Source organism: Notamacropus eugenii, chromosome 1, assembly GCF_028372415.1.
Source record: "Notamacropus eugenii isolate mMacEug1 chromosome 1, mMacEug1.pri_v2, whole genome shotgun sequence".
NCBI lineage: Eukaryota > Metazoa > Chordata > Mammalia > Diprotodontia > Macropodidae > Notamacropus > Notamacropus eugenii.
The window spans coordinates 11280181-11303707 of NC_092872.1; the positions used below are offsets into that span (position 1 = coordinate 11280181).

A 23527-nucleotide genomic window follows, 5' to 3' on the forward strand; every position below is an offset into this window, starting at 1 on the left:
CGTGCCACCCTTCCTTCCCCTGAGGCCTTAACCTCACCTCATCAGAATTACTATGTGTCTAGATCAAGAAGGCAGGACTTTTGTTTCCAGAAAGGGCCTGTAAAAGTGCATAGATATTCCCTGGGAGCACTTTGGATGAGTTTACCCTATGATTGATCCATTGCCTTGAGTGGTCATAAAGGGCTGGCACCCAAGCTGGGGGATTTTGGTGTGTGTACGAGGAAGAAAGACCCCAGGTTCCTTCCTCTCCACTCTTTTGCTCTGTGATCGCTGCTTCATTCGATGAAAATAAAGTAAGAACTAAAATGAATAAGAAGGAAGCCCTTTAATGAAGGGGGAAGGGTGTCAGCAACCAGAGGGATGAAGGTAGCACCAAGAGGTAGAAATGGGGTAGGGATGGGCAGAGGACCCTGGGACCCTGCTCCTTGGACTCTTCCATCAGGAACAAACCCCTAAGAGCACAGAGATAGGATCTACAGTCAGGAGCACTTCTCCCAAGTGATAGGGCCTTGGCTATCCAGCCTTGTGGCTAGGGGGAGGCTTCTCTGTACCCCAAGAGTCATTGGGAAGATTCCAACCCCTTTTCTCATGGCCCCAGACTTGGAGCCCACAGATAGATATTAGGGGTGAACTTGAATATAGTATGTGAAAATGAAAATGAAAAAGGAGGGCAGGGTCATGGTGCTCCTGTCACCAAAAAGACCACAACCCACCTTCTCCACGCGCATTCCTGAGGCAATGTATGTGGTAATGAAAGTGGCATATACGTGTGTGTGTGTGTGTGTATGTGCATGTGTGTGATGGGAAGGCAAAAGCCAGTTGGGTCCAGTTGCTTAGGAATTGTCCAAACATCTCTTTCCTTCCTCCCATGATGCCCCACTCTTCACCTTCTCCACAGAAACTACTATTTGGCCATTGCAATTTTCAAAGAGGGCAGTCACGTATTTCACTTGAATGCCCCCTTGAGAATTCTATTCTCCTTTCCTCATTCCACACCATGGACTCCATCCCATGAAAGTCAGCCTCCTCTTTCCTGGCCCTCCCACTACAAACTACCCAGCCTTCATCCAAATGAGCACTCCCCACCACTTCAGGGACTGGTTGAAGAAATATCCCCATCAGGTCCTCTCTCAGGGCTTCCTGAAAGAAAAATTATTCATGAATTACAAAAGAGCAAGGTTATCAGGAGCCCAAGGACAGAAACCTAGCCTGGGACCGTTTCTGGACAACTCCCTATTGCCTCAAAAGTCTCCTCAAACCATAGGATGGAGGCAGTACAGACCCCGTAGTGATTCCAGGGTCAACTGGCAAACTCAAGGGTCAGCTGCTCCCCACAGCCCAGTACTGGCTATTCCAGGCACTCAGGATATCCCGCTTTCTTTTTCTCTCATTTTTTTCTCTCTCTTCTTTCCTCCCATTCCTCCTTTATTCTTTCTTTCTCTCTTTTCTTATATTTTGCCTTATACATACATACATACACATTTGTATCTATCTCTATCATATCTATCATCTATCTATCTATCTGTCTGCCTGTCTATCTATCTGTCTGTCTATCTATCTATCTATCTAGAATGTAGCACAGTGCCTGGAATATGGTAGGTACTTAACAAAATATTTATGGCCTAACTAACTTTTTATTCCTTCTTTTCTCTTTATTTTTCCTCCTTTTTTCTTTCTCTCCTTCCTTCCTCTTTCTCTTTCTTTCTTTCCTTCGTTCCCTTCTTTCTTTCTCTTCCCTTTCCCTTTTCTTCCTTCCTTCTTTCTTTCCATGATTTTGTCTTTCCTCTCCTTCCTTCTCTTCCTTATTCAATTTCTTAAAAAGGAAAATGATTGAAACCCAAATGCTGAGTCCCCTCCCTGGTGACTCCAGGGAAACCCTGACTTCTCCCAGTCCAGTTTCTGCCCCTGGTCACCCAATACCCTCTCAGACTTTAGTACTTCTGTTGCCAGAGGTGAAAGGGGAGGGAGAAAGCTCACCTGGAGAGCTGACAGCTCAGCTGGCCATGATGTGCTTCACAAAGGCTGGAAAGAACCCGAGGATGGAGAATGGGTCAATACGTATACGCATATGAGTATGTGAGAGATGCACATTGATGTATCCCTCTCCCTTATCAGACTGGGATCTCACTGATGGGGATGGGCATGGAGTTAGGGGTGGAGGTGGGATATCTCCCCCTCAGATCAGGTCTGTGGGGAAATGACTAGGAGGAATTTCTTTTGCAAGGTCAGCTCCTGAGACCGAGGATCCTGGGACTGTCCTATAGCTCCCTCCTCTCCCTGTAGGAACAAGTCCCTGGGGCAGGGGTTCCCCAGAGCATGAACCCCTTGGCGCTTTTGGAGGAGCCTCCCTCCTTGCCTCTATTTCTCACCTTCATAGTTGATACATCCATTGGCATCTTCCTGTCCAGCCATCAGCTTCTCCACCTCATCTTCAGTCAGTCTCTCACCTAGAGGGGTTAAGGACAAGACTGGAACCCCACATGTTCTGTCTAGGATACTAGACAGAAAGGATCTCAGGAGGATTCATCTAGTCATGGGATCTTGGGATTCTAGATTAGGAACTAGAGGAGAACTTTGGTAGGCAGTGTAGTTCAATGGAAAGAGCACGGGCTCCAGAATCAGAAGACCTGGGTTCAGATCCTACCTCTGATGCTTCCTACCTGTATATCCTTGGATAAATTACTTAACTTCCCTGGGCATCAGCTTTCTTAACTATAAAATGAGGGGACTCACTAACCAGGATAAGGATCCCATGGGACCCCTAGTCCAACCAGCCCCCTAGACAGATGAGGAAACTGGGACCCAGAGAGGTTCATTACCTGCCTAAAGGTCACACAGGAAATAAGTGAGAGAACCAGAATTTGAGCTCGAACTCCAGGCATCATTCCTTTCTCCAGCCCCCATGCTTGGGACATACCCCATCCTCCCCTCAACCTTCAGAATCCCAAGCTCACCTTTGGTGCCACCTCCTTCCTACAAGACACCTTTCTGGATGTCCACAGCTCCTCTCCTCCCCCATAACGGAATGTACAAAACCTGCCTCAGACACTGTCTGACTATGGGACCCTGGGCAAGTTGTTAACCTCCCTTTTCTCAGCTGTAAAATGGGGATAATAATAGCACCTACTTCCCAGGTTTGTTGTGAGGATCAAACGAGGTTATATTTTTAAAGTGTTTGCAAACCTAAGAAGCAGTATCCAATACTGGATGTTATTGTTGCCATCATATGGACATGCAGATGTCATTTCTCCCAGTAGAAAGTAGGTAAGCTCCTTGAGGGTAGGAGCTGTTCCATTTTGGTCTTTGTATCGTCAGCACCCGACGCAGGAGCTACATGGATTAGTGAGGGTAAGCCAGGGACATGCAGGAAAGCAGATCGTTAACTTTTCAACGTGAGCATCTCAGAAATAAGCAAACGCTGCCAATTAGCACTTGATTTGTTGTTTCACTGACAGTCTAGACTTAAGAAAGTGATGGAGGAAATGTTATTCATGTAAATTAAACCTCAAACTTTGTCCTGCATACAGCTGAGGGGGGTTTAGACAGCTATTTAGAAAGCACACCCTCGTGTCAAGCGGTCACCACTCCTTTAATATGTATTGACTCCCCCACTAATAATAATTATTATTACTAATAATAAAAAATAATAACTAACATTAATAAAGCATTTACTGTACTCAAGGAACCGTGCTTAGGGATTTACAATTATTCTCCTCTGATCCTCACAACAACCCTGGGAGGGAGGTGCGATCATTATCCCCTTATTACAGATGAGGAAACTGAGGTTTTCCTCAGGAGGATAAGTGACTTAACCAGGGTCACACAGTTAGTAAGCATCTAAGGCTGGATTTGAACTCAGATCTTCTTGATTCTAGGCCCAGGTTTCTATCCATTATGTCGTCCAGTTATACCATTAGAACGTAAACCACTTTAAAAAAACGATGACTTTTTTACATATCATTATATATTTTATATATCATATTTTGTTATATTTTAACATGGAAGTATATATAACATAAAATATATTTTAATTTGTATTTAAGCACATAGTGGGTTGCTTAATAAATCCATTTATTCATTCACACAAGACTATGGACAAGTCATTTAATCGTCTTTGCAAAAGAGGAAAGCCAACAATGCTTACAGTACCTACCATCCATGGATGGGTGTTATGAGTGAGAGTGTTTTGTGAACCTTAAAATGGTCTGTAAGTGTGAGCCAACATTATTAAAACCTCCAGTGGGAGGGAACGCCCCGCTCCCTGAGGCAGCTCATCCAACTTTGGACCCCTCCATGGAATGCTACCCTTTGGTCACTTCTACCCTTTGCTCTTCGTGCTGCCCTCACTCCGCCCCCTGGCACTACGCGTAACAAACCTACTTTCCCTTCCACTTGAGGACACTCAGCGGTAGCTTTCCTGTCCTCCCAGACTTTCTCTTGTTTAGAGATGCATGGATGCCAAGACATCCAGTGCCTTCCCAGGGAATCATCTTTCCCTCAAGGCAGTTTATTTCAGACTGTTATTAATATTGGCCATTCTTATTTATTATTGATTTAACTTTACTATTTTATACTGAATTTATTAAGTGTTCAATTTAAATTTAATAAATATATAGTATATTACGATACAAAATATAATGTAATATATTTATATCATAACATAATAATATAATATACTTACATAGTATATTATATATTATATACATTACGTAATATATTATAATATACAATAATCATACAATATAAATTAATAAATTTAAATTATTCCATCAAATACATAAAAATAATTAAGTATTGTTTTATTATGATTTATTTTCTTTAGTATTATTGTAATTTTCTTCTTGTGAGGAAAAGCAAAGTTCTCCCAGGCGGATCAGCACCTGCCCTACAGTTATTTCATCTTAGAGAGTTCCCGGGGGCACAAGAGGTTGCTGAACTTGCCCGGAGCCTCACAGTGTGCGTGACTCGAACCCGGGTCTTCCTTCGTCTGGGAGACCTCTTTTCTGTTTTGCCACATCTTTCAATTTATCAGCACCTGCCCTTACATGTTGTACCTAGGACAGAGCGCGTACTTCCTAGGGCAGAGAGTGGTAGAAATCCTTTATTCTAAACGCTTTGTGTCTCTTAATATTATGTTTAAAAGAATTGAACTGCCTTTAATTATGAATTAGTCTCAATAACTAGTCTTAACAACACTAGCTAACTCTACATAGCATTTTAACCTTGATGAAGTGCTTTACATTTGAGATTCTTAAACACCTCTGGGAAGGAGAGAAGTGTTATTAGTAATTTCATTTCACAGATGAAGAAACCAGTGTTGAAAGAGATTGAGGGATGGGTCTAAGGTCACGTAGGGATCGAATGTCTAAGTGCGATTTGAACTCAGGTCTATCCTGGTTCCAAGTCCAGTGCTTTATCCACTATGCCACCTGGTGGTCTATTGTAATATTACCTTTAAAATGACCCAAAGTCATATTAATTATTCGGTTTGTCATGTCATAGGACTGGTCAACACTGAACTTGCAACCTATGAAAGCTTCGGTCGTTCAGGGTCAGAAAGACAGAGAAGATGCCGCAAGAGAAACCCTCCCTTCTGGGGTGCCCCACTGCATTTTCACACCCTGTGCTGCCCTAGGTTGGTAGAAGGATGGATTGAGTCACTTAATAATTGCATTCTAGTCATTTGACAAGAGTAGAAGGTCTTGAGCTGAGGTGCCCCTATCCTGTAATGTGATCATTCTCTAACTTCTAAGTTTGTGCCTTCATGCTTCTGCTTCTCATTCCTGATTGTTTCAAAATCCCATTTAGGACTCAGGTGTACAAGAGGAGAGGCACATGGTATAGGGCAAGGCCACATTCTGGTGACAGCCCAAGAGAAAGGATAAAGTAGGCACCAATGCCCCCAATGTTGGGCCTTGTCAGAAGCCAGGATGAAGCACTGATGATCCCCTGGCAAGGCTGGGACATTATGTCCTGCTGAGTTTTAATGACCACCAAAGATTTTAAGCCTTCACTATAACAAACAACTTCACTCAACATAAATCTCTTGAGGACATGGGTATCAGTAGGGGTATACTGGGATATATTTTTTAAGTTTAATCTTCTTTACTAATATTTTCTCCTTCACTTTCTTAAATCTAGACAATCAAAAAAACAACAAGTCATGTTGGTACATCTCCAAGGTGTAAACATTCACAATGAAAATTTAACGATCAGCTCTCAGGAGCCAGTCCAAACTGGCCCCAGCCCATCTCTATGTAACAATAGAATGCAATGGAACCAGTAAAGACAGGAGAGTTGAGCTGCAGGTCAGGAAGGCAGCAGCGGTTGTTATTAACCCCAAAGAACCCCAGGTGGCGAGGGCTGCCCAGAAGGATCACAGGAAAAGAGAGAGAACCAAAGCATTCAGGACTGGTGGTGGTGAAGAGGTCTCATAATTTGTAGTACTAGAGATCCACAGCATCAGTGGATGGAAAGAACAGACAGGTAAGAAAGACCCCAGCAACTGCAAGGGTCAGGCGTTCCTACGGGTCTTCCCTTTTGTGTTTGCAGAGGTATTTCCCCTCAGGCAGTATGTGTGCATGGGAAGCTCTGGAACGTGCCTGACCACATATAATAGCAAGGTGGTATAGCTGATAGAGCTCTAGCCTTGGAGTTAGGGAGACTTGAATTCAAATCTTGTTTGTAGCTTGTGTGTGTGTGTGTGTGTGTGTGTGTGTGTGTGTGTGTGTGTGTGTGTGTGTGTGTGACCCAAGGCACGTCACTTAAACTGTTTGCCTCAGTTTCCTCATCTGTCAAACAGGAATAATAATGGTGCCACCTCCCAGGGTTGTTGTGAGGATCCAACAAGATCATAATTGTAAAGTGGCGGGCTCCTAGTAAGCGCTGTGTAAATGTTAGCTCTCATCTTCATCAGAACACCCGACCAGAAGTCAGGAAGACTTGAGTTCAAATCCTTCTTCAGACACTAGTTCTATGATTCTGGCCATTTAACCTCAGCCCAAGTTTTCTCTTCTGTAAAATGGGGCTAATCACAGCACCTACTTCACAGAATTGTTGGGAGCATTAATCAAAGAAATAACACATAAATGGTAGCTCTTATTATGTTGTCCAAAGCCTTTGGAGGCAGGAGGACACTGAAAACATTGGCTAAAACATCTGCTTCATAAGGTCAGAGAAAACTGGGTCCTTGGCATCATTTTCTTGAGGTCTTCCCTCTGTTCTAGGAAATCTCTGAGTTAGAGGTCAGGGGGCATAACATAATAACAGGAGGAACAGATAGGGTTCCAGGGAGATTCAGGCCTTTGCCTTATGTTTCTCCCTGGCCTGCAGCTAGTCATGTATTTCCCCCAAGCCTCCAGGGCCTCACGAGGTAGTAGGTAGGTAGAGACTCACCTAGGGTGGCCAGCACGTGGCGCAGTTCAGCTCCCATAACAGTTCCATTGCCTTCCTTGTCAAAGACCCTCAGCCCTTCCACGAAGTCCTCAAACGTGCCGGTGTCTTTGCATTTGGCAATATGTTGCAACATGGGCAAGAAGGTCTCAAAATCCATCATTTTGGAGTTGAGCTCTGGGGACGGAGAAGGGAGATGGGAAAGTTAAAAACAAATATTAGATAGAACACACACACCCCTGTCTCTGGCCCAGACCTATTTGGGAAGGAGCAAGGTCTCACAGTGGTTTAGATGAATTGTAGGGAAGTATATTAGGATGCCCCCCAATGAGACAGTCCAAGTGACATCACTTACCCTTAAATCTATAGTCCTCTTAGTCTATCTGCCTGGCCTTTGTTCCCCACGGTCCTTGGGACCTTGGCATCTGCTCTAGGACTTTCCTGCCCTAGAGCAGGCTTTTCATCCCCCATGATCCAAACATGAACATGAGCCTTCCTCTATGTACTGTCCCTCCCAGTTAGAATGTGTGCTCCTGGGGGTCAAGGACCATCTAAATTTTCTATCTGTATAAGCTTAGCACAGTGTTTGACATTCAGGAAGGCTGAATGAAGACTTTCCAATAATGCTCTGTTTTACAGGGTCAGAATCAACCATGTGACTTCTCTGCTTAAAATGACTTGACTATTCCCTATTGCCATTTGAGTAAAATTCAGGTTCATTTGGCTGATTATCAAGGTCCTCCACCTTCTGAAGACAACCATCCTGCCAGCCTAGAGGAAGGACTTTAATGAGAATTCTGGGACAAAGATTAGAGAGCATAGCCGATTCTTAGGTTCCCCTTACTTCAGACACAGACATCACCCTAACCATTCCCCACAACCCCAGACTAGGCTGAAGGGTTTAGCAGGTGTGCAAAAACAAGGCTGCCCTTGGTTTAGTGACATAGTTTCATCACCACTAATCCCTTGGGTCTTCCCTGTGCTTAACACCACTAGTAGCACATCTGTATGGCTATCTACACAAGACCCCGCAAGGGCATCACTCAAAGAAACTCACACAGAAAGACTTCTAACCTCCATAGTAATAAAGCTCTTAGTAATAAGCCATAATAATAAGGCTCTCTGTCTCTCTCTGTCTCTTTGTCTCTCTCTGTCTCTCTCTCTCTCTGTCTTTCTCTCTCTGTCTCTACCTCTCTGTCTCTGTCTGTCTGTCTGTCTGTCTGTCTGTCTGTCTCTCTCTCTCTCTCTCTCTCTCTCGCTCGCTTGCTCTCGCTCTCGCTCTCGCTCTCACTCTCGCTCTCGCTCTCGCTCTCCCCTTTAAAGCCAAAGGATTCTATTTAAGCAGTTAGATGAGGACTAATTTCCAATGTACAACCTATTTCATCCCGCTTGTATGAGCTGGCTACAGGAAGCCCCAGTTTAGGAAACTAGTGCCTACCTTGAGACTATCATCTGTAGCTGCTACCTTCCCATTCCAATAGTGAGCTGCCCTGACTTTCTTGCTGTGCTAACAACCCAGAACAGGGAGAAATTTGGAGGCAGGTAGGGCTTGGTAACAACACCTCTCGCACTGAACATTTGGGGTAGGTGCCTTCTTTTCCCTGAGGGTATGCCTAATGTCACTTACCTTCCTGCTTAGGTCTCCCCAGCACCCGAAGGACCTCAGCCTGGGTTGGGTTCTGGCCAAGGGCTCTCATTACATCTCCACACTGCCCATATGTAATCTTCATCTCTGACTTCGGGGTCCGATCAAATAGGGAGAAGGCTTCTTTGAACTCTGGTGGGATGAGGTGGAAACACCAGATGAGTATGATAACATGGGGAGTACTCAGAACACAGAATGAGCCAGGGAGTGAATGTCCTCTGATTCTTTGAAACTCATGGTTCGAAAGCAACTATTAATTTTGAAGTTAATCATGGTCACTTTAGTACAACTTCCTGAAAGAGGTGGGATCAGTGTCTTTCACCTCAGGCTGGGATTTCTATGGCAGTTAAGGGAGAGCGAAGGAGGAAGGTCTCTAAGGACAGGAGCTGTGCTTCTCAGGTAAGATGGGCAATTCCCTGAAGATAAGAGTTCTGTTTCTCTCTTGGACTAGGGGCTCCCAGAGGGCAAGTATTGTGCTGCTTTCCCTCAAGTTAGGGACTCCCTGAAGGCAGGGGCCATGTCTCCTCTTCAAGGGGCTTCCAGAGGACAGGGGGGTTGTGTCATCTCTGACACTAATACCTAACATATAATTGAGCATCCCAGAGGGACTGAGCAAGTTAGCCTATAGACTGACTAATAATCCAAGTACTAGATGAGGGCAGAGGGACCCAAAGCTACTCACCTTCTATCTGCTCTGGTGTGAACTCAATCTGGAATAGAAGACAGGAGAAAAGTTCTAATTACTTCTCCTAGACTCTCAAAAGCCCCCTCAGCAGAGGTTGTCTGTTCCATGTACAGAAAGATGTCTTGGAAGTTCTTTTGAGGAAGATTATTAAGCATTATGATGAAATATTATTAAGTGAATGGTGAATGTTTAGAGAAGAATGACCAGAGTGGTAAAGAATTTCAGGATCTCGCATCCCTTCTGAAAGCTGGTTGAAGGAACTGGGTATCTTTAATCGATGAAGAGAAGACTTGTGGGGGACATAATCCCTGTCTTCAAGACTTTGAAGGGTTATCAGGAGAGGACAGAGAAAGGCAGAGAGACAGAGAGAGCCTTATTACTATGGAGCAGGAGAAGTCTTTCTGTGTGTATGTATGAGTGTGTTGCTATGGGATAGAGAAGGAGAGCAGGGAGGCAGAATCACAAACATTTATGGCTCTTCCCCAGACAGGTCCCTCAGTCATCACCAGCTCTGTCCCCCAGTAGCTGACACACACCCAGTCCTACTCACAGGGAGTTCAGTGTCTCAGACAGGCACGCCGAGGTGAGTTAGACCAACCACACCATGGAAACTCTAAACTGGTCTATGAATGGATAGGAATGCCCCAGACTGCCCACAAGGGCCTCTTGGTGGGGTGGAGTTGGGGAACCAGGGGGAGAGCTGCAGAGGGGAGAAATGGGTCTATCTCTACCACCAATCCTCATGCAGACAGAGAGAACTCAAGGATAGCTTGAGTTCCTCAGCAATCTGAGAAAGTCTCCAAAAGGAAGAGAAAAATCTCCCCCAATACACATCTCATTTAAAAATTTCATTTTAACAGTTGATGAAGGCATAGTAGAAAGATTTGGAATCTGTTCTGCTTTTCCTTCCTGTACGGTGTTGGGCGAACCACTTCTTAGTTCCTCATTTTCTTCATCTATAAAATGAAGTGATCAAAGCAGACTATTTCCTCTTGTGCTATGTTTTCTTCTGTTTTGGTTTTTCTCATGGTTTCTCTCATTTATTTTAATTTTTCTGTGCAACACGACTAATGTGAAAATGTGTCTAATAAGAATATATGTGTAAAATCCAGATAAGATTGCATGCCATCTTGGGGAGGGAAGGAGAAGGGAAGGGGAAAAAATTTTAAATTTATGGAAGTGATTGTTGAAAACTGAAAACAAATTAATTTTTTTTAAAATTAAGGAGTCAAATTAGGTGCTCTCGAACACTCCTCCTGGTTTTAGAATCCTATTATTCCCTGACTCTAGGGTTTTTAGGGTAGAGGGGTCCTTGGGAAGGCCTGGAGAGAAGACCAGCAGGTGAGCACCCACAGCACCGAACTCTGAAGAATCACTTTGACCAACGAGTCCCTCCAACCATCTCCTTCCCCTTGGTTCCAGGCCCTCAGAACAGACTGCCCCTCTAGCTCAGACAAACAGGCCTGGAATAAGTAAAGGAGAGTAGATAACTCCCCATAACCTCTCTCCTTCATTCTTGGCAGCCTCTGGTAGCCCTAATATCCCAGCATCCTTCATACCATCCAACCCAAATCTCTCTCACTTCCCCAGTCTCAAGCTTTACTGAACTGTGAGCTCTTCAAGGGCTGAGTAATGGATCTTTGTACCTCCCACAGTGTCTAACACAAGACTTTGTACATGGTTCATATTAGATAGCATGGTTAACTTGAAGAGTCCTCAACCTGATATCAGACTGAGTTCGGAACCCAACACACACTTCCTAGCAAGCTATTTCATTTCTCAGGGGCCTCAACTTTCTCATCTGTAGGATAGGAATATGATTCTTGTACTACCCATCTCTACAGCAGGATATAAATTTGGCTGTAATGGTGAGCTCTTGTTGTGAAAGTCAAAAAGTGTCAGAGATGGGAGAGACCCTGGAAACTCCTTCACTTACCATATGAGGAAACTTAGGCTGAGAGAGAGGTCAGAAAGTAGATATGGGAGATAAACCTGGTTTTCTTCCTACCACACCAAGGTGAGGTAGAAATGGTCCATCGTGGACAGCCCAGGTGCCTTCTGGAATTGTCCAGTCCCACCCCTCCTGCCTGTCTCCCAAGGATGACCAGGGAAGAGAGGACAAAGTCTCCCTAGCTGCTCTCCCTGATTTTTCTCTCCTCCCTCCTGAGTCCTCACCACCCCACCACCCCCCCTGGAGCTGTGAAAGCAGCCAGATCCCAGCTCCAACGGTCACGGAAAGAGAGATTTATGAGGTGTGAGCGGGATCATCGCCTGCCTGGCCCCACTGTGCCCGGGCACCCATCAGGCGAGGCCCGCAGCTGCTGCTTTTGATGCTATTTTCTCCCTCAGAGAAGGCAACCACAAACAGGCCCAGGGTGTAAGTCATCATTTCCCACTGCAAGCCGTATGTTCCAGGTCTAAATGAGACTGGAGGGAGGGGGAGTGAGAGAGTGTGAAATAGTCTGGGAGAGACTGAGCATGTGTCAGAGACAGGGAAGACAGAGAGGGAGACAGGGATAGGAGAGTCGGGGAGGAAGACAGTGAGGAAGAATACATAAAGAAAGACAGAAAAGATAGAGAGGGAGAGAGAAGGAGAAACATATATAAAGACAGAGTGAGGAAGAAATATACAAAAAAGGAGGAATAGAATGAGGGAGAGGGAAAGTGACAGAGAGGAAAAAGGAGGGATACAGAGAGAGATGGTGAAGGAGAGAGAGGTGTGTGTATATAATTATCAGGATATACAGAGATGTGTGTCTAAGTATGTGAGTTGGGTCCTTATGACTTAAGCCAACCCAGAACACAAAACATTAAGAGCCATTTTTCTCACAAACAAAAGAAAAAAACATTGTGATCTCCTGCCTCTGACTTAGGAGAGGTATGAGAAAGGAACAGCAGTGAATCTGAGGCCCGAGACATTGCCTTGTGTACTCCCCTGACATGGGGGTGGGAGCTGCCAGTGGGAAATATTTCCTCAGAGTCCCCCCATTCAATTCCAAACAACTTCCATTTATGTTCTGGGAAAGGGGAGTCATAACAGAGGGAGGGGGCCCTATGAATCTGGGAGGGTGAGCAGGTCTCCATTCTCTGGAAGATTGCAGATGGCCATTATAAATCTATATCTTGTCCATTTCTTGGTCATTTCCTTTATTTCTGGATTCTGACCCTGGCGGGGAGCTAGGTCGCCTGGACACAGTACTCTGTTGGACTCTACACACACACAAAGCCTGAGCTAACTAACCCTGGATGAGCTAGAGGTGGATTGTAAGGACCAGCAAGTAGAGAGGTGGGACAGGCGAGACACAGCTTCACAAAAGCCCAGTTCTGAAATAACACATAACTTACTTTTATATGGGAAAATTAAGGTTAATAATAGCCCATGAGGCAGGTCCCATGTGTATTATTATCTCACTAAGGGGTAGTGAGAAACAGTGGGGAGACATTTGGCTTGGAGTGAGAAGAATGAGTTCATATCTCAATTTTGCCACTGACTAGCCTCGCACTGAATGGCTCACTCCTCACTCCTATGGCCTTCTCACGTCTACATCCTAGGCCCTGTTCCTTCCAGATTTTATGTCTTTGATTTCTGTGGATGGTCAGATCGTTGGCAGAACGTGGGACACAAAGAAGGCTCTATGAGGTGAGAGGCCAAAGTCATTTGTCTGATAAGGTTTGAGAGAGAGGATGCGCTCTAGAGTCAGAGAACCTGAGTTCAAATCCAGTCCTTGTGGGTGACCTCAGACAAGTCACTTAAATCCAGTTTCCTCACCTATACACTGAGCAGGTTGAATGAGATGGTCTTTTTAGTCTCTTCCAGTTCTGAATCAACTGGCCCCTTTCTCTTCATACCCTTTGTGGGCTCCCTCTAAGACTCATGCTCACCACCCTCCAACTGACATGGGCAGGACAGGGGCAGAGCTACCATGCCTTAGTGAAAGTGTGTGGGAGAAGAGGGATTGAGACAGGGGAATGAAGAGGGACGGGAGACAAGAGATAGCCTTCCTGGGCTGTAAATGGAGAAACATGGACTTAACGGCCTTGTTCTAAAACCTAATAGTCAATGCTCCCTTTTGCAGAAGAAACTAAGACTCAGAGTAAGCAGGTAAAGGGTCTCCTGACATCCAGTCTGGTACTCAGGGAAATGTAGGATCGGCCCCCTCAAGGCTAAGGGAACTTTGGAGAACCTCTCAGTCTCCAGCCCTGCTCTTTGCTTATCTACAAACCATGCACTTTATTTTTATCTCAGCTCCCTCAGCCCCTCTGCATCCTATACTAGGGTCCCTAGGGGTCGGCCCAGAGGAGGGGCTGTTTTCTGGAAAGCATTCCAGATCTATTTTTGGATGCATCATGGGCAATGTGACCTTGGCCACTTCAGCCATGATAACCTCCATGGCTAACTTGGAGTGGCCTCTTAGTTTACTCTAATGGGTAATTCCTGAGTATTGAAAATATTGGAATAGAACCAGAAAATCAGAGAATTTTAGAGTCATGCAGAGGGACAGGAAAGTGCCATTAAAAGCCAGAAAAAATCCATTCCACACAGAGCAGAGAAGCACATTTTCAAGGGTCACATAGACAGCAAGTAGTAGGATTTGAACCCAAGACCTCAGACTATAAATCCATTTCAAATCCTGACTCTACCATTCACTACCTATGTGACCTTGAGTGAATCACTTCTCTCCTCTGTATGGAGTGGAATTTCTCTAGTCATAAAGAGGGGCCAGAAGATAGTCTACTAAAGCACAGCAAATCTGGGCTGTGGGACAGTGGAACAAATACCCACCCTCTTTTGAAGTGCAATTGTGATTAATATTATATTGGTCCTCAGTTTCCTCATCTGCAAAAAGAGGGGGTTGGAATCGAGGACCTCCACGTTCCCTGCCAGCTATAAGTCTATGATCCAGCCTTAAATGATCTTCCTTGCTCATTTGTTCCTATACAAATGTGTCACATAGCAAGTTAAAAACTGAGTCTACATGGCATTCTATGAAAATAATAACTCACTCATACCTAGCAGTTTTCTCACATCAGCCCTGGAGGTAAGTAGTGTGAGTATTATTATCCCCATTTTATAGATCAGTTAATTGACTTGCCCATAATCCCAGGGCTAGTACCTGAAGTGAGATTCAAACTCAGGGCTCCTGATACCAAGTCCAGTGCTCCAGCCACTAAGTCATATTGTCTCTCAGACAGTGTCTTTCCCCAATCCTGCACCTCCCTGGACCTCAGTGTCCTGATCTATAAAATGAAGAAATTAGATTAGATTGCTTCCGAGGTTCCTTCCAGCTGTAGGTCTATGATCCCATGATGCTACATGGGCACCAGGCCATAGAAGAAGAGGGATTTATCTCCGTCACAGTCAAGGTCTGATGCCCTGTCTGCCCAAGGTCAATGACACCTGTCAACACTCTGAACACATGTACTAAGGCCTCTCTAGGTCTCTCCCTCCCAGCCCGACTTTACAGGCTGCTGACGCTCCTTCTTCTATAGTTGTTTCCCATGGACTGTGTGAGAAACAGCTGGGAGAGAGTGAGGTAACGATGGTGATGATAACTAACATTTATATAATGCTTACTGTGTGCTAGGTACTTTATAAATACATACAACAGCCCTGAAAGGTAGGTACTGTTATCCCATTTTACAGTTGAAGAAACTGAGGCAAGTTAAATGATTTACCCAAGGTCACAGAACTAATAAGTAACTGAGGTAGAATTGAACTCAACTCTACCTGACTCTTGTCTCAGTGCTCTATCCCCTGTGCCACCTAGCACCCTAAATAAGAAATTAAGAGCTCTAATAGGTAGAAAATCAAAGATTCTAAATAGTAAGATAAAGAATTTGAAAGAAAGATCATAGATTGTTCCAGGTGACCCCTAAAGCCTAAAGAAACACAGGGAGAGGCTGACAAAGTCTTTAAGATAATCTCTGGTTGAGGAATGGTTTGTTGAATAGGACAGGCAATCTTAATGGACCATAATGATTTAGAACAGATTGTAGTACTGAGCGCTGACTCTGGAGTCGGGGTGTGGATTCAAATTCTTTTTGAATTGAACAAGAATTCCTTTTACATCATCCCCAATAAGGGATCATCTAGCCTTTGCTGGAAGAATTCTAGAGCGCTACCTATCAATGCCCATTTCCTCACAGGGCAGACCACTTTTATCTTTTCTACATAAAACAAAGATCTGACTCTGTTACTTCTACTCTTTGGTCCTATATGGTTTTGCCCTCTGATGCCAAGCACAACCAATCTAATCTTTCTTTTACATGGTGGCTGCATGACAACGTCATCTATTGGCCAATGCTCTTTTGCAAACAAGACCAGATTGGTTCTCAGTCAACAGATATCACTGGGCCTGGAAGAACTGCTGGAGCTAGTAGAGTCTTTGCGAGCCCTAGGGCCATCTTGATTTCAGCATAAGTCACCAGATGATAGAGAAAGAGTTGGAGATGGGAATGGAAATCTGGAGAGAGAAAAAGAGACAGAGACAGAGACAAAGAGACAGGGACAGAGAGACAGGGAAGGGAGAAGAGGAGAGGAGACAAAGAGACAGACAGAGAAGAAGAAAAAGAAGGAGGAGGAAGAAGAGGAGGAGAAGAAGAAGGAGAAGGAGGAGAGAGAGAAAGGAGAGAGAGAAGCAGATCCAGAGACAGAAACTGAGAAAGAGTTAGAGCTAGAGATGATGGAGATGGAGAGAGAGAGAGAGAGAGAGAGAGAGAGAGAGAGAGAGAGAGAGAGAGATGAAGATAAAGATAAAATTAGAAACAGAGAGAAAGAGAAACTGAGAAAGAGAGAGATGATCGGAATGGAGCTGAATAAATACATACGTGTGTATGATTAGAGAGGTCAGTCAGTTGTGCAATGCAAAGTGCTATATAAATTCTACTTTTATTACCATTAATTATTATTACCTCCACAGTGTGCCGAGCGTGGAATCTGGAGTCAGGAAGACCAGACCTCAGGAAGACCTCTGACCTTTACCAGCTGGGTGACCACAGGCAAATCACCTCTCCAAGAGTCAGCTTTCCATTTGTAAAGTGGCGTTTAAAATGCCAGTAATGTTTCATGGGGAAGCTCAAATGAGATCACATTCATAAAGTACTTTGGGAACTCAAAAGCACTTTATGAATGTTACTATCCATCCACTGTACCTTCATCATTTGTGCAAGTAATCGAAAGGTACTTTTTTTCCCCCTGAACTTGGACTGTAAAATGGGATAAAAGAAAATGTCTATGAGATGGGCAAGACAAGACAAAGCTAGAAAGGTAGCCAAGGCTCAGGAGCGGATGGGGATGGGGCCAGGGGATGGGGGGACCAGCCTTAGCCAAGGACACTCTCAGACATCGCCCCCAGCCCCACCCCCATCATGTGCTAGAGGACCAGCCGTGCTGCTATGTGGAATGCCAGAGCTCTAAAGTCACATCCCCAGGGTGGACCTGGACCCACCTACCTCAGCCTCTTAACCATTTAGAGCATAGGTTCATGGACCTTTTTGGCAGTCTGGTAAAACCTATGAATCCCTTCTCAGAAAATATTTTAATGAATAAAATAAAATATATGGACTTACAAAAGGAAACCAACTATTTTGAAATAAAAATAATTATTCAATATAATAATTATACTGAAATAAAAAAATTCCTATCCAAGTTTACGGATCCCAGGTTAAAAACTCCTGATTCAGAGAAAAGTAAACTCTGAGGGTCACTAGGACTAACAATAAAAACCAGGAAGAATTTCCCACCACAGGGAAGGGAGGAAGGTTCAACATAGTAACCCTAGGAGAATCCCCTTGTTACTTAACTGTTCCCTGTGCAAGAGTCTTGTCTCCTCAACCAGAATGGGAGCTCCCTGAGATGAGGAACTGTGTCTTCACAAAAACTGACTGGCTCAGTGACCTTAGCCTGTGACCTTAGCCAAATCATTGAACCTCCCTTTGCCTTGGTTTCCTCAACTATAAAATGGGGGAAATGAAATAAAAATTGTAAAGAGCTTAGCATGGTATTAGGTACTTTTAGGTACTTTTTGTTGTTCAGTTGTCTTTCAGTCATGACCCCATTTGGGGTCATCTTGACAGAGATACTGGAGTGGTTTGCCATTTCCTTCTTCAGCTCATTTTACAGAAGAGGCAAACAGGTTTAAGTAACTTGCCCAAGGTCACACAGCTAGTAAGTGTCTGAGGCCAGATTTGAACTCATGAAGATGGGTCTTCCTGACTCCACGTCCAGTGCCTTAGCTGCCCATAGTAGGTACTATACAATAATAACAGCTAAGCTTGATATAGCACTTACTACAACAACGTGCCACACACGATAGTACGTGCCTTTTTGGACCTCAGTTTTCCCATCTGTAAAATAGGCATAAAAATACTAACTACTAAGTACTAACTACTTCACAGGCTTAAAGCACAATAAAAAATGTGAATTATGTATTGACTAAAGCATTAATCCCAACTACTTTATTCTTATTACCTTGCCTGTGCTAGAAGATATCCAGAGAGGGGAAAACTCACAAATTCTTCCAGTAACTGATTTCACTTTGAGATCATCCTCATTTTTAGGAAGTGCTTTTTTTTCTTATGTGGAGCTGAAATCTGTCTCCCTCTTCACTTCCACCCAGTACTCCTAGTTAATTACTATCCTCTGAGGTCAAGTAAAACAAGTTTAATCCCTCTGAAATACTTAAAGACAGTTATCACGTTCCTCTGAGTCTTTCCTTCCCCAGACTTGAGATCCCCATTTCCTTCAACTAATCCTCACAATATATAATTATTGGAATAGAGACTTGTACATATGCCTAAGGTAAATGTTGCCAGCTTCCTCATTTTATTGCTTATTCCCAGTTCCCAGCCTGGGCAGAGTCCCTCATATTCCCTAGAATTGGGGGTTTGGGGTTTTTTTTTCCAGTTGTGTCTAACTTTTAGTGATCCCATTTGAGATTTTCTTGGCAAAGATACTGGAATGCTTTGCCATTTCCTTCTCCAGCTCATTTTACAGATAAGGAAACTAAGGCAAACGGGGTTAAGTGACTTGCCCAGGGTCACACAGCTAATAACTCATGAAGATGTGCCTTCCTGAATCCAGGACCAGTGATGTATCCAGTGCTCCATCTAGCTTCCCTCCCCTAGAGTTAGGATCAGAAAAAGAAGTCAGAGGTGAAAGATCATCCCATCTGCCACCTTGCTCTTGGCATACCCTAGAGGCTAGGTAACACAGTGGAAAGCGACCAGATTTGGAACTGGGCAACGTAGATTCAAAGCCCAGTTCTGCTACTTATACCTTGTGGCCTGAGGCAAATTTCCTTCTCGGACTGTATCTGTGATTCTGTTATATCACTTCACTATATTAAGTGCCCCCCTGTCTCTCCTTCCTTTTATTCTCAATATAAATTCTGTAACTCCAATGAAGTCTAAGATCTTCACAGGAGGTTCTAATTATTTCTACCTTTGTTCCCTTTTGGCTTCACTTTCAATGAATATACTTAATATTATATTACTTTCCTTCTTCTTGAGCCACAACTAGACATTCTTTCACCTGGAATAAAAATAGTTGGGTTTTTTGAGGGGGAGGCAGGGATGATCAGGACAGGGACAGTGGCAGACCTATAGGAGGGTGCACAGGTGTGTTGGCACAGAGGACAATCCAACCACTGAGAACAGGAGAAGGGGCAATCCAGCGCCTTGTTAGGGAGCGGTTGAGGATAAAGTGGACCTGGGAAAGGGGTCCCTGGAGATGGTAGCCTGGAGTTAGGTGATGGAACAGGATCACACTGTATCAAATCGAATGGAAAACTAGGCGTGAAGTTTGGACAAAGTGTCTGGAAGGAAGGGGGCCCCTCCCCACCTCTGCACATTTGGTAAAGTGCTAGTCACCCCATCCTAGTTACGTTTTGCCTCCTGCCTCACTAGGAACAAACAAATAAAAAAATCATCACAGGACTTGAAGCTGGAGGATATTTTAAAGACAGCCTGATTTACTCACCTCCTTTAACAATTAAGAAAATTGACAGTGATTTGCCAAAGTCACACAGAAATTAGATGGCAGAACCGGCATTTGAGCCCAGGTTTTTCACTTGCAAACCCAGTATTCTTTTCACTGTAGTGAAATACCCTGCACACTACACCTCTGTCTTCCAACTCTAATACTACCCCACCCCATGAAATTCGGACTTTGCCATGCTCCTCGTCCCACCCCCTCCATGATGCAGCCTCCTAATCTCTCTTGGTCTCCCACTCTCTCTTCTGCAAACTCTCCCCTTGCAGAAGTCTAGCCTAATACATTCAATCTCATCCATCTTCTGCACTTCAGAATCCTCCATGGCTGACTCTAGTCTCTCCACCCTCCCCCTGCCCTCCCACCCACCCACCCAGGTAACAGACTTTGGAAAGAGACCTACTTTGATCTTGGAGGCATCAAACTCGACTTCCTTGGGGGGCTCTGGCTGGGGAGGTGGAGCTGGAGCTGGAGCCGGAGCTGGAGCTGGGGCCGCCTTGGGGGCAGCCTTTGCATCCTCCTTCTTTGGGTCAGGTTTCTTAGGAGCCATGGAGAGGGGCTGTTGAGGCAAAGAAAGGGAAAGTAGGAGAGTGAGCCCAGGGAAAATAAAGCTGAGGAAGGGAAGGCTCAGGGGAGCTAAGGCAGTGCTGGACTTGGGTCTTGTTCAGGGTCTTTATCTCCAGCCGTGATTGCCCCTCCCCATGTCACTATTGTCTCCCCCCTTCCACCCTTCATCCTTCCCACCCCCACCCCCAGGGAAGACTGGGGAAGCCTCACAATAGGGACACAACTATAAAAGGAGAAGAAGCCAGGGGGCCAGTGGCTATTTTGGAACTGATGTAGACAGCATTGTTCAGAGTTGGCACATCTGAGGAATGGGAGGTTGTTGGGGAAGGGGGGAGGTGAGACACAGTGTGAAGGTTACAGGTCCCTCTGGCTCTCCATTTCTGGCTTATGTGAGAGAGGATTAATGACATTTCTTCCCTGCCACCTGGCTCGTCCCCTTCCAAAGGGAAAAGAGAGAGGAGGGAGAATAGAGGAAGGAAAAGAAAGAGTAAATAGAAAGGGTATAGAAAGGAAAGAGAGAAAGAAGGGAGACTAGAAAAGGAAGGAGAGAGAATCACAGAAAGGGGAGAGAGGTGGAAAGAAAAGGAGAAGGGAAGAGGGAGAATGAATAAGGAAGGGAGAGTTGAGGCTAGAGGAGGAAGAAGGGAGAACCTGGGCAGACGGAGGGAGAAAAGAGGAGGGAAGGAGAATGGGAAAGGAAAAATAAAATATAAGGAAGAGATATAGGGTGAAGAAGGAACAATAATAAAGGAGGACACAAGGAGGCTGGAGAAAGAATCCTTGAACTCGCCTCCTCAAAATCAATCAATATTTTTGAAGGACCTACTATGAGCCAGGCACTGTGCTGAGCAAGAATGTCCTGTCTATCCAGTTTCACATCTTCCCAGCCTCCAATCTAGTGTGTCTCCAGTAACCTGTCTCACCCAGACGGAGCTGCAGCTGCCTAATGTCTTTTGCTGTCAGCCTCTTTTCCCCAGGGGTTTTTGAAAGCCACACCAACTCCCAGGGAATTGTTTTCACTGGATTAGCAGGAAGCCACACTCAGTGGAATCAGCGCATTTTTAGACCCCCCAGAGCTGGAGAGCACTAGGGGAGCAATTAGTCTAATGTGAACCTGAAGGAAGAATGCCTTCTACACTATCCCAGTAACCATCAAGGCTCTACCTGGAGATCTCCAGTGATAGGGAATTAACTCACTACCTATCAAGGTCACCTATTCTACTTTTGGATACCTCTAATTGTTAGGAAGGTTTTCATCACATGGAACTACTATCTCTGCAACTCCCTCCCATTGACATGGTCTTCAGGATCCTCACCATCTGGGTCACCCTCCTCTGGAGATGTTACAGGTGTTCAATGTTCCTCCTAAAATGTGGCACTCCAAGCTGAACACAATCCAGATCTGTTCTGAGAAGGGCAAAAGACAGTGGTCAGAAAAGGAGGAGAACCAAGAGAAGAGTAGTGTTATGAAAATCCTGAAAAGAAAAAGTATCCAAGAAAAGAGGATGATTAACTGAGAGGGCGGGAGGGGGAGAGAGAGAGAGAGAGAGAGAGAGAGAGAGAGAGAGAGAGAGAGAGAGAGAGAGAGAGAGAGAGAGAGAGAGAGAGAGAGAGGAGAGAGAGAGGGAGAAAGAAAGAGAGAGAGAGAGATGGATGGATAGATGAATGGATGGATGGGTGGATGATAGATAAAGTGGATCTGTGTCTCCCCTTTCTTTAGGCAGCGCTCTTATTACTTCTGTACCCTTTAATCCAGCCAAACTAAGCTTTTTCCTGTTCCTCTCACACAGCCTAATCTGTCTCCATGACTTTGCACTTTCCATTCCCCATGCCTGGAATGCCCTCCCTCTTTAACTCTACTTCATAGAGTCTCTCTCTTCCTTTAAGATGTATCTCCTGCTTGAAGCCTTTCCTGATTTCTCCCAATCATTAATGACTTCCTTCTCAAATTACCATGTATTTAACTGCTTTGTAAAGAGTGCCAGACCAGGAGTTATGAATTCAAATTTGACTTCAGAGAGTTACAAGCTGTGTGACTGTGGACAAGTCACTTAATACTGTTTGCCTCAGTTTCCTCATCTGTAAAATGAGCTGTAAAATCACTCTAGTATCTTTACCGAGAAAACCTCAAATGGAGTCACAGAGTCAGACACAGCCAAAACTAATCAACGACAACAACAATAACAAAAATAGATTTATTTCCTTTCTTTTATATATATATATATATATATATATATATATATATATATATATATATATATATAAATGTTAGCACTTTGTATGCAAGGATTATTTCAGTCTTGGTATTTGTATCTCAGGCTAGAAAGCAGAATCCAGCAACTTTTTAAATAAGAAACACTTGAAATGAAGATTTACAGAGTAAAGATTAGGGGCAAGGGCAAAATCTATTATGCTTCAGGTGAATTAAAAAAAAACCAAGAATAAAAAGGATTTCAGATAAGGCTGTAATAAAAATAGACATGATAAAAAGAGATAAGTAGGGAAATTACATTATGTTTAAAGATTCACAGACAGCAAATGAATATTAATGCTTAACATATGCACTAAACAGCATAACATCATATACTTAAAGGAAAAGATGACCAAATTGAAGAAAGAGTAAAATTATAATAGTGGTAGATCTCAATGTATCCCTTCCAGATATGGAAAATTCTAATAAAAATATTAAAAAGAAGTAAGTTAAGCATCAAATAAAATTTTAGAAAAACCAGAGGTAATACATCTCTGGTGATTACTGAATGGGAACAGAAAGGAATCTGCATTTTCTCGGTTATATGTATTAGGGCACAAATAAATACAGAAAGGCAGAAATACTAAACATATCTTTTACTTGAATGCAATAAACATTACATACTTGTTCCTCTAGTACCTAGGACAGTGCCTGGCACATAGTAGTTTCTTAATAAATAGTTATTATTGATTATGGTGCCATAATGGATAGCTCTGTGATTCCCCACCTTCAACTAGTCTGAAAGTTACCTGGGAGATTCATAAAAATTGCATATTGTAAGAGGAAGATTAGAAGTTCCTTAGCCAGCCCAGAAAACATGTCTGAGCTTCCTGTTGGAACAGGGGGTAGCCAGACCAGCAGACTCTTAAGTATAGAAGGCAGAAGAGCCGGGTTTCCTTAGTCAGGCAATCCAAAGAATTATCTTTCCTTTATCTATTCAAGGATACAGTTTTCTAAACTTCATCCTAGAAGTCCTGAAGGACTTTCATGAACTCT

General features: G+C 44.0%; 1 protein-coding gene across 1 annotated transcript; it reads right to left on the reverse strand.

The window, feature by feature from the left end:
• Positions 1 to 306: 306 nt before the first annotated feature.
• Positions 307 to 20418, reverse strand: MYL3 (myosin light chain 3). The gene is made up of 7 exons (XM_072653278.1): positions 20117 to 20418; positions 9720 to 9747; positions 9020 to 9169; positions 7396 to 7569; positions 2370 to 2447; positions 1978 to 2022; positions 307 to 1140 (listed from the first exon to the last, which is right to left on the reverse strand). The coding sequence occupies exons 1-6, from the start codon at positions 20261 to 20263 to the stop codon at positions 1994 to 1996; spliced, it is 606 nt and encodes a 201-aa protein (XP_072509379.1). The 5' UTR covers positions 20264 to 20418; the 3' UTR covers positions 307 to 1140; positions 1978 to 1993.
• Between the last annotated feature and the right edge of the window lie 3109 nt (positions 20419 to 23527).